The sequence below is a fragment of the Xiphophorus maculatus genome, chromosome 10 (assembly GCF_002775205.1).
Source record: "Xiphophorus maculatus strain JP 163 A chromosome 10, X_maculatus-5.0-male, whole genome shotgun sequence".
In the NCBI taxonomy this organism is placed as follows: Eukaryota; Metazoa; Chordata; class Actinopteri; order Cyprinodontiformes; family Poeciliidae; genus Xiphophorus; species Xiphophorus maculatus.
Window position 1 is genome coordinate 1,451,681 of NC_036452.1, and position 10,633 is coordinate 1,462,313.

The following is a 10,633-nucleotide window of genomic DNA, read 5'->3' on the forward strand; positions in this document are numbered from 1 at the left end:
ATTTTGCATCTTAATATACGAATAACCCCCGTGATAATGGTACCGCCCAGGAGCCTAACAGGACCCTAAACAGCGAAACCGTTAACGTGACTAATCCAAATGCTTAAGTTCGTCTTTATTATGCTTATAAATCGTATGAAAAAAAAAAGAATAATATATCCCTGGCAAAACTCAACTCCACTAAACATTTGTACTAACAAATAACATTACGCCGATCAGTTTTCTTACGTAGCCCCAGTGGCCTAATGGATAAGGCACTGGCCTCCTAAGCCAGGGATTGTGGGTTCGAGTCCCATCTGGGGTGGCTGCAATTTTTTTTATCCTTACTTCAGCATTTTGTTTTTAGTCATTTAATTAACAACTAGGGAAGTATTTATCTGCCGACTCTCATCATGAATTCTTGTCCTCCGTCGCACTAATTTTCGGTGTTACTCTCCGTTCAGAACCTGATATTCTTCATATATGATGAGGAAACCGAGCGTCTGTTTGTGCGTCCTGCTGTGCTCTGTGGCTGCATCGCTGGATGAAGTTGGAAGACAAATTAGCAAAGTGCAAACTTACCGTGAGTAATGCACTTAATGCATGATTGTATAACTAACTGGATTGATTAAATATCTACTGTGTAGACGAGGTTATTTAATATTTTTGGATGTGAATTAACAGGAAGATTTTTCCTACTTCCGTAGTTTTTCCATTAAACATTACAAATTGTGTTTAGAGAATATTACTAATCACTAGACATATTACTTTGCATCAGCTGTTATTTAATCATAGAAAACTATATTTTATCTATAAATGAAATCAGAATCAGTTTTTTATTGCAACGTGCCCATGTCAAATCCAGCTTTCAAAAGTATTAAAAGTATATATTTATATCTATAAAAACACAAATACAATCAATAAAAGCTATATCTTTCTTTAAAATGGTGCCATGACATTATATTACATAATGTGTTATCTAACCTCAACCCTGTAACCCTGTCCATCCTGGTACAATGGTAAATCTCCCAGAGGCCACGGTGAACTGGGATGCTGCCCAGAAGAGCGTGACCCTGCAGGAGGGGGTGATGGCGCGGGACGGGGGCGCCTGCGGATTCTTCAACGACTCTCTGCTGCTCTCTGGATGGGGCGTCTTGGAGATCCAGGCCGGCTTTGGAGGAGCGCCGCAGGACGATGAAATCACATTTTACCTGGCTGGTTACCTGGAGGGCTACCTGACTGCTGGGTGAGCCCACTAACTGACACACAAAATAAAAATGTTGCTGGAATACAGACAAAAGCTGATGTTTCATCATACAAACGATATGACGTTTTTTACTGACATTACACCAGTTACACATAATTACACATTATTTTTAATGTTGACTAAATAACAGAACTCTATTTTTCCTATTTAAATTCTGAAGTTTCCATCCATCATCATTTGAATTGCATTATTTGGGTCCAGATCTGTTACAACAAATTTTCTGGACAATAAATCATCCCAGACGTTACTGCGATAAATGATAATATTGTTGTTTTGACACCATTTTCAAGTAATATAATATTAATGCCAGATCACATTCTGAAAGATCAATAAGCTTAAAATGCTAATGAAGATTTAACCCTGGAACTGGAAGACATTTTAAATATTCTAAATAAAACAACAAATAAAATCCATTGTGAACTCTGAGATAAGCTGGAAATGTTCCGTTTGTAAAGAGTGAATGGGCAAACTTCAGCCAGATGTTTTTCTTCCTTTTCCTGCAGACAGATGTTCAGCCATTACACCAACATGTTTCCTCAGCTGGTAAAAGATGAGCGAGTTTTAATCCCCTTAAAACACTTCATGAGGTATGATTACTTTTAATCATTGATCAATAATTTATGATATCTTAAGATAAGGTAATTTTATTTATATAGCACATTTTCAGCAACAAGACGATTCAAAGTGCTTTCCATGAATTAGAAGGAAGGAAAGAATTAGAATGAAATGTAGGTAGAAAATAAGGAGTACATTCAGCCAAAACAAACTCTGGCTTTGAAAAGTCAAATATGTGCTAAAAAAAAAAAAACTCTGAAATTTTGAGATTAATCTCAAGTGGAAAATGTTTGACTTTTCAAAATCAAAAACTTCCAAATTTTTCCTGGAAAATTTCTGATGTTAATTTCTAAAAAAAATTTCCAACAAATTTTAACTTTTCAGTCTCAGAAATTTTTTAATTAACCTCAGAAATTTACTAGAAAACACCTGGATATTTCTGAGTTTTAAAAGTTGAACATTAGCTAGAAAAAACAAGGACATTTTAAGATTAAACTGGGATATTTTCTAGAAAAAAATAGGAAATTTCTGAGTTTGAATGGTTGAAATTTTGTTACAAAAATGGGCTGCCTAAAATTTAGAAATTAATCTCAGAAATTTTACAGAAAAAACCCAAGAAATTCATGTGTTTGAAAAATTTTAAGTTTGCTGGAAAAAATCTGAAATTTTGAGATGAATCTCAAGTTGAAAAGTACAAAAAATTTCACTTTTCAAACTCAGAATTTTCACTTTTTTAGAAACCTTTTGAAGTTGTTGTTGTTAATTTGCTCCTCCTTTTCCTTCAATCTATAATGTCCCTAATAGGCCTTCGTAGTGAATTCTAAATGTGACGCATTTATTTCTGCTGGATCGCAGCCAACAGGACAGCTGGGCCAGAGAGCAGGCGGCTCAGAGGAGGAACAGCGACCCCCTGTGGAAGCATGTGGGACTGATCCTGGCCCAGCTGGACGGGCTGCACGCTGGAGCTGCAGAGTGGGCCAAAAGCAGACACAGGGAGGTGTGTGTGTGTGTGTGTGTGTGTGTGTGTGTGTGTGTGTGTGCTGGCGGCCTGTCAGACTATCACTTCATTAATCTGTGCCTCTCGCCCAGGCCCTGCCGCTGTTCGCGCTCCAGTTCCTGAATGGTGTGGGTGACCTTCTGGACCTGGTCCCGGCTCTGATGCCTCGCTCCAACTCCTCGACGGGCTCGGCCGCCTTCAGGAGGCCTGGGATGGGCCTCTGCACGGCTCTCATAAAGGTCCGGGCTGATTTTATGAGCCAAAGGCCAGAGAGAAAACCGGGTCAGCGGAGCGTTGGTCTGCGCTTCTCTCTTTACTTTCCTCCTTCTAAAGAACTTGTGTTAAACATAAGGCCCGGGGCCAAATCCGGCCCACCACAGCTTTTTATGTGGCCCTCTAGACTCCACTTGGACACACAAGTATAATAAATATAAGCACAAGTTAGCAGTTGTGTGTTTAAATATGTTATTAATCAAATCAAAGCAACTTCTATTTATATACTGACAAGTTACAAGTACAGGAGCATCCAAAGTGTGGCCCGGGGGCCATTTGCGGCCCTTGAAATGATTTTAGAAGGCCCTTGATCAGAATTCAATTTCATTCTATGTGCTTATTCAATTTAGGTTGGCGGTTCAGGCAGTGGATACAGATTTAAAATCAATGTTTAGGGAGCAGCCTTTCAAAAAAAGGTAGACCATTTAAAATCTTAAAATGGGAAATCTAAGATGGGACAAGTTTTAAAAAATATATGATTTATTAGTAAAATCAGCCATTAACATTCAGGAACCTCTAATAAAATGCAGACTTTGACATTCCCTTTTAATAAACTTTTCAAAATAAAGCCAGAGTGAGACAAAAAGACAGAAAATGTGGAAAAATGTGATCAACCCAAACATTTATGTTTTATTGTTTTTAATCTGGCAAAACTTCAAAACATTTTTATATTGTTAATCTACAATACTTTATAGATTAAAGTATTGTACAACTGTGAGTGCCATCATGTTTAGTTTACAGTTGATCAGGTAAAACGGAAAACAAAACAATAGATTTTGCAATTATAATTAAGTAATATACAAAAAGGTTTGGACAGGCCTGGCTGTTTTAGAAGCAGGAAAAGCCCAAAACATGAAAAATGAATTTTAAAGTCAAACCAAGCTAAACCTCCTGACCAAACTGGTCGTGTTTTTATCCGTCCTCCTGCTCTCTGTTGGTTGCTCAGGTGCTGCCCGGTTATGAAAACCTGCTACTGGGCCACTCCAGCTGGTACAGCTACGCCGCCACCATGCGGATCTACAAGCACTGGGACTTCAGGGTTTCCGATTCGCGCGTCCACACCGGGCAGATGTCCTTCAGCAGCTACCCAGGTACCGAAGCCCAGGCTTAACTCATCCACACGTCACAGTTTACAATAAAAACACCTGCAGATTTTATTCTGAGCTGAACGGTCGGTGCTTTCGCTGCGTGTGAGTGAGTCACAAAGTCCACATGAGCTGAAATGCTGACGTCCCTGATGGGCCGTCAGAGGAGACTCAGGTGTTCAGGCCAAAGATTTGTGAAGTAAAAAATCCTCTTATGGGCTCCACTCCATCAGAACCAAAGTGGTTTTAAGGAGCTATTTATAGAGCAGTGAGGTTTTCACTTTACTTTATTAAACTGAAGCAATGAAACAGTGATGGACTCCAGCAAGATCCGCCATTTTGTTACTCCGTTTATTGGCTGTTTGTAATAACTTTAATGTTGTGGCTGTTTCTTTCTTCTTTTACCTGGCATGGTGTTTGTTTCCTGACATTTCTGGATTTATTATTGTCAGTAATGTGTTGCCATATTCTGTGTAGTTTGTTATTATCATTAAGGTCTTGCCGTCTCGTTTTATTCCTCTGTTTTTAGTCTTTTAGGTCAGTTTTAGTCTTTTTCCGCATTTGGTTTGTGGATCTTGTTGTGTTTTAAGCCAAGGGTGTCCAAAGTGCGGTTCAAGGGCCGGTTGTGGCCCTTTGACTGAATTTGTGCGGCTCCCAAACTGTAAATCAATAATATAGTAAGGATAAAATTATTTTAACATAATTTTCTTGAAATGTAAAATGTTAACACAAAGTATTTTTAAGTCTTTTTATAACCATACAGAATCACGTTTATCCAGATTTTTACTGAAAAGTTGAATTTACTGAACCCAAACCAGCTTTTATTTATTAAACTTTCCAAATATTAGCAAACATTGTGAAAGAAAGTGACCCAAATCCTGTTCTTACACTGACAATAAATGTGTTTATTTGTATTTTTAAGTAGTTAAATGAAAAATCTGCAGAATGTGACAGCTTTTTATCCAATTAACTGATTGTCAGAATAATAAAGTACTAAAGTAATCATTAGCTGCAGATGTTATATTTTGTCATCTAGTGCAGCGGTCCCCAACCTTTTTAGTCGCGCGGACCAGGGGGGGGCGCTGTACTCCGATGTTGTGGCTCAAATTTGACGCGCAAGACGTAACCTGTAAAATCCATCTGGTTTAGGATTTTCAAAATAAAAGATCCGGAAGTAGTTCATTATTTCTTGCGCGGCCCGGTACCAATTGGTCCATGGCCCGGTACCGGTTGGTGGCCCGGTGGTTGGGGACCACTGATCTAGTGCATCCCTGTTTCTACTGCCGCCCTGGGTGACTGCCCATGTGAAAAACCGCCACTAGGTGGCAGTGTAAACCCTTTGAATCCTGTTTATTTCTCTTGTTTTGCTTGAAAATGTTACAGTAAAATGTCAGACTAACTCCTCCTGCTCCTGCAGGGTTCCTCATGTCTCTGGATGATTTCTACCTGCTGGGCAGCGGCCTGCTGATGACGCAGACCTCCATCGGCGTCTTCAACGCCTCGCTGTTCTCTCGGCTCAGCCCACACCGCCTGCTGGCCTGGCAGAGGGTCCGCCTGGCCAACGGCCTGGCCCGCAGCGGAGAGGAGTGGGCGCAGCTCTTCTCCAGATATAACTCAGGTGGGATCTGAGCCACAACCAGACCAACGTTTGCTTCATCTGAATGAACAAACGATGTTTAAAATCACAATCTGCACCGTTTTCACCCTGCAACAGCTGAGCCGTTAGCTTTGATCAGACTCAGCCTGCAGCTTCCCGTCTTTATAGTTAAAATATGAAACTTGACGTTTTACAGCAATTAATATAGATGTAAATTATACACATTTAAATTTAAGTTATATAAACTTTCTTAAAAAAAAACAGAGAATTTCTGAGTTTGAAGAGTCAAAACTGCAGGAGGAAAGTTCAGAAATTTTCTTGAAAATGGTTTTTTTTTCTTGACTTTTCGAATTTCAATATTTTTTCTAGAAAAGAGAATAATATAAACATTTTGTTTTTTTCTGGAAATCTCTGACTTTTCAAACTCTAAACATATTTTTTTCCAGAAAATGTTAATCTTTTCAAACTCTAAAATTTTCTTGTTTTTTCTAGAACATTCCTAAATATTTAGGATTTTTTTTCTATCTACAATGTCGTAGAAACGGTTTCTGGTCTTCAGCCAAAGACTAAAGAGAAATCCTCCAACACTAAAATCCTCCATCTTGTTTCCATCTGGTGAAGAAGGAAGTTGCTCTCAGTGTCTTCAGAGGTTTTTGTGTCGTTTCCTTCGGTGGTTCTTGGTGCAGCGCCCCCACAGGCCAGGAGGGGAACAGGTTGGTTTGACTCAGAACCACAGCAGCTGGAGGTGGAGCAGATGTTCTGGTTCCAGTAGAACCGAGTCGACCGGACCGTCAGGAGGAAACAAATTTAGTGTTTAGGAGTTTTCCCGTCTCCAGCGCTTCCCTCGCTGAACATGATGGTGCTTGTTAGCTCTGCTGGGAAAGTTTGGTGCAAGAATCAACCAGAGACGCTGACATTAGTTTCATTATTGTTTGTTCTTCAGGTGAATCAGAAAATTCACAGATTTTCAGATGTTAGAGTCACGTTTATCACGTTGCTGCTACTTCTATAGAGGGACGGTTACATTTATAGATTAGTATAAATATATACAAGTTTTAGTAAAAGGTCCATTAGTATTGATGGACCTTGAATTTTGCTTGAATTCTAATTTTGTTTCAACGTGGTTCATTGTGATTTCATCTGAAAGACCAACACAAACCGATGAGTAGTTTTAAATGATTTTACAAATTAAATCTGAAAGGTTTGAATCGTGTTCATAGATAACATCTGTAAAGATATTCTCCATATTTTACTAACCTGACGTTTCGATTGATTGTTTGGAGTATCGTTTGTCGGTTTGCTGTATTTTCCGTAGAGACCAACATGCAGCAGGTTCATGTTTTCATGTTAGAGGAACTCTAACCTACAGCAGAACCACTGCAGTGGGTCAAACCACGGTCCGATTCGGTTCTGTTCAGGGTTCTTCCACTTTGGGCGGATTATCCTGACCCAGAGCAGATTATTTTTATAACTCGTAACTTTCTAACCAGTTTGTGTTGGTTGGTTGGTATTTTCTGTTTGTATCAACAGCAAGAAATGATTGATGGATGGATGGATGGATGGACGGACGGACGGATGGATGAATTTTTTGGGGTCCAACTTATAATAACATTTTCTTTCTTTAACATTTTTGTAAATTTTGTAATAGCTAGTCGGATCTTGAATAGAAAAGCCCGCCACACTTTTCAGATTAGTGCTAGTATTCCGTTGTAAACCTTTTGGAATCCGCTTCCTCACTGTGCTGCGGCGCTCTGGGTTTCAGGAACCTACAACAGCCAGTACCTGGTTCTGGACCTGAGCAGGGTTCTGCTGCGGCGCAGCATCCGGGCCGGAGCGCTGACGGTGGTGGAGCAGATTCCCGGGAACGTCGTCCACTCCGACCAGACTCCGGCTTTACGCAGAGGTGGGCGGCCGTCTCCTTCTCTGATTCTCCATTGGCTGGGATTCACCTGGCCTCCCGCGTTCGGCAGGTTACTGGCCGTCCTACAACGTCCCATTCCACGCCGAGATCTACGCCCAGAGCGGATACGCCGCCATGTGGGGGCGCTATGGAGAAGACTTCTCCTACGACCTTTGCCCCCGAGCCAAAATCCTCCGCAGGGATCAGGCCAAGGTGTCGGACCTCAGCTCCCTCAAATACATCATGAGATACAACAGTAGGTCTAACAAAAACTGTATTTGTAATCTATAATCACTGGACATTTTATTAGGTACACCAGCCCCAGGGTGTGTTAGCGTAAGCAGTGAATGAGCCAATCACAAGTCAGCATCCAGGCGGGCTGAAAGCGACACACTGAGGTCCAAACTGAGCGTCAGAATGGAGGAGGAAGAAAAGTTCAGGTGTTTCTGATGGTTGTTGCTACCAGATGGCTACAAGGTTTATAAGGTTACACTGTAAAAAACTAAAAGCAAAATCTTTGGTTAATTTAGCCTGATGTAGAGAAAGTCTTACAGAATAAAATAGAATATACTTTATTGATCGTCAATATCTCCAGCATGTTATTCATTCATTTATAAATGTCACAGTTCCAAACTAAATATTTAATTCACAAGCTAAATTTTTAATTTCCAGACTAAATATTTAGCTAGCGTGTCTAACATATTATATTAAATATTTAGCTTCCTGACAATATATTTAGTTAAAACTAACATGTCCAACATGTTGAACTGAATATTTAGTAGGGAAACTAAATATTTACATTCTGAACTAAATATGTAAATATTTTGTTTGTTTGCAAACAAAATATTTAGGTCAAATTTAAATATTTAACTAGATATTTAATTTTACTAGGCATTTATTTACAAAACTAAACATTTAATTTTAGAACTAAATATTTAGGTCAAAGGTAAATATTTAGCTAATATGTAAATTAGCTTGACAATGAACAGAAGTGGACTATCAAAATAAAAGCTGGGTTCTGCTGACCTCTATATAAACTCTGCTGCTGGTCAGACTGAATCGCTTCAGTCGTCACTAAAATAATGTTTTGTTATCCATTATTTTCCTCTCAACATGTCTAACTTGTTTGCTGAAAATAGACGTATTGTTTTAGCAACTATGCAGACATTCAGTACTAAAACCCAATCCGGTTCTGTTCCAGACTATAAGAGAGATCCCTACTCCAAGGGCCATCCATGTAAAACCATCTGTTGCCGTAACGACCTGAGACCAAGGAGGCCACGCCCAGGAGGTTGCTATGACACCAAGGTCAGAGCATTTGTTTCAATTATGGCCAGAACACCTTATTTAGGAATTTTAAATGTATATAGGTTGTTTTCCCTCCTGATAGTCCAGTAGACTCTCTGCTATTGGGACCAAAACTGCTACATTTGTTGCAAAACATCCAAAACAAACTACTAGCCTAGCGCTAGCAGGGGAAATGGCTTGTAATATTTTACCAAAGACTAAAGAGAAATCCTCCAACACTAAAATCTGACGCCTCCATCTTGTTTCCATCTGGTGAAGAAGGAAGTTGCTCTCAGTGTCTTCAGAGGTTTTTGTGTCATTTCCTCCAGTGGTTCTTGGTGCAGCGCCCCCACAGGCCAGGAGGGGAACAGGTTGGTTTGGGTCAGAACCACAGCAGCTGGAGGTGGAGCAGATGATGGAGTTCTGGTTCCAAATCAAACTGAACCTACAGGACCATCAGGTGTTAAACATCCATAGGGAGTCGTGGCTGATGAGATGAAGGTTGACGTTTCAAAAGGCTTCGTCCTCTCTCTGAAGTGATGTTGTGCTGACGGTGCATCACAGTAAATCAGCATTTGCAGAGTAAGAGTGTTTACAGTAAATCAAATCAGAGGATCAGAACTGTCACAACAGATTCTGGTTACAGGGTCGTCTGCAGACTGCATGATTTAGATGAAGCTTTCTGTAGCAGATGACCTCACAGCTGGGCACCGGAAACTTCCACTGAGGAGAGTTAACTTTCTGTCCAGGTGACAGACTACCAGATGGCCCTGCAGCTGACCGCCGAGGCCGTAAACGGGCCCACCACCCAAGGGGGACTCCCCCCGTTCTCCTGGAGGCCCTTCAACCTCACGGCTCATCAGGGTCTCCCAGAAACCTACACGTTTCCCTTCGTCATCATGAAGCCCACGCTGCGCCGGCCCTGACGTGTTAGCTAGCTATAGCCAGCTAACATCTCCGTCTGTTAGCTAGCTATAGCTATAACCTGCAAAATCAGGTATTCTAAAGAATAAAAATAAAGAATAACATAATCATAAAATAAATTCAAGAAGAAGGAACACCTTTCTAGTAATTTTTTCCACAACGTAAAGTCACAGATCCATTCTTCAACATCCAACCCACAGAGGGCAGCACTGAGATGTTTTAGGCCAAATAATACAGACTTAAACATAAAACATAAAGAAAGCATTGATAAAAACCAATTTACAAAGTTTATTTAATTTGTTGTTTAGTAGCTCTGTAAAGCCTATTGAAAAATATGAAGTCTAAGAATTTAATAATTGGGAACTTTTTACACTTTTCAACAATCCCACATTTTGTTTTTCTTTATCACCCTTTAAACAATTTCACATTCAGTCAAGTTTGCAAGTGTTTAAATTCCTTTGTTATGATTTTGCAGAGTCGCCCCGGGGCTACGTGACTGAGCTTGTGAGCTTCGCTGTGGACGTTCAGGGTGGAGGTAGAAAACGTTGCTTCAACCGCATGTTTACCACGCGTAATTTATCATCATAGAGTAAAAACATAAAACTAACCATATAGAATGTAAAATAAATGCTTATCAGGTTACTACTCAGTTACATTTACTTGAGTAACTTTTTTTAAATTGTATTTTTAGGAGTATTTTTACTATGCTGTACTTTTCACTTATTTTCTTTGCTTGATTGTTATTTTTTTGTTATTTATATGAATTATT

The 10,633-nt window shown here is 39.9% G+C and overlaps 1 protein-coding gene and 1 non-coding gene across 2 annotated transcripts; both read left to right on the plus strand.

Annotated features, from left to right (window-relative positions):
- Positions 1–231: 231 nt before the first annotated feature.
- Positions 232–304, plus strand: trnar-ccu. The gene has a single exon. It is a non-coding gene; the product is annotated as a tRNA-Arg (tRNA).
- Positions 278–10,498, plus strand: LOC102222738 (phospholipase B-like 1). The gene is made up of 12 exons (XM_005815495.3): positions 278–562; positions 1,012–1,225; positions 1,750–1,833; positions 2,657–2,798; positions 2,891–3,037; positions 4,018–4,162; positions 5,574–5,774; positions 7,516–7,656; positions 7,724–7,909; positions 8,855–8,961; positions 9,690–9,937; positions 10,340–10,498. Exons 1-11 carry the CDS (start codon positions 463–465, stop codon positions 9,864–9,866), a joined length of 1,644 nt encoding a protein of 547 aa, XP_005815552.2. The 5' UTR covers positions 278–462; the 3' UTR covers positions 9,867–9,937; positions 10,340–10,498.
- Positions 10,499–10,633: the final 135 nt, after the last annotated feature.

Coding starts and splice junctions, on each gene's coding strand:
- LOC102222738 (XM_005815495.3), top strand. CDS start 463: ATGATGAGGAAACCGAGCGTCTGTTTGTGCGTCCTGCTGTGCTCTGTG. Junction 1,834..2,656: donor CCCTTAAAACACTTCATGAG/GTATGATTACTT, acceptor GCTGGATCGCAG/CCAACAGGACAGCTGGGCCA. Junction 4,163..5,573: donor GTCCTTCAGCAGCTACCCAG/GTACCGAAGCCC, acceptor CTGCTCCTGCAG/GGTTCCTCATGTCTCTGGAT.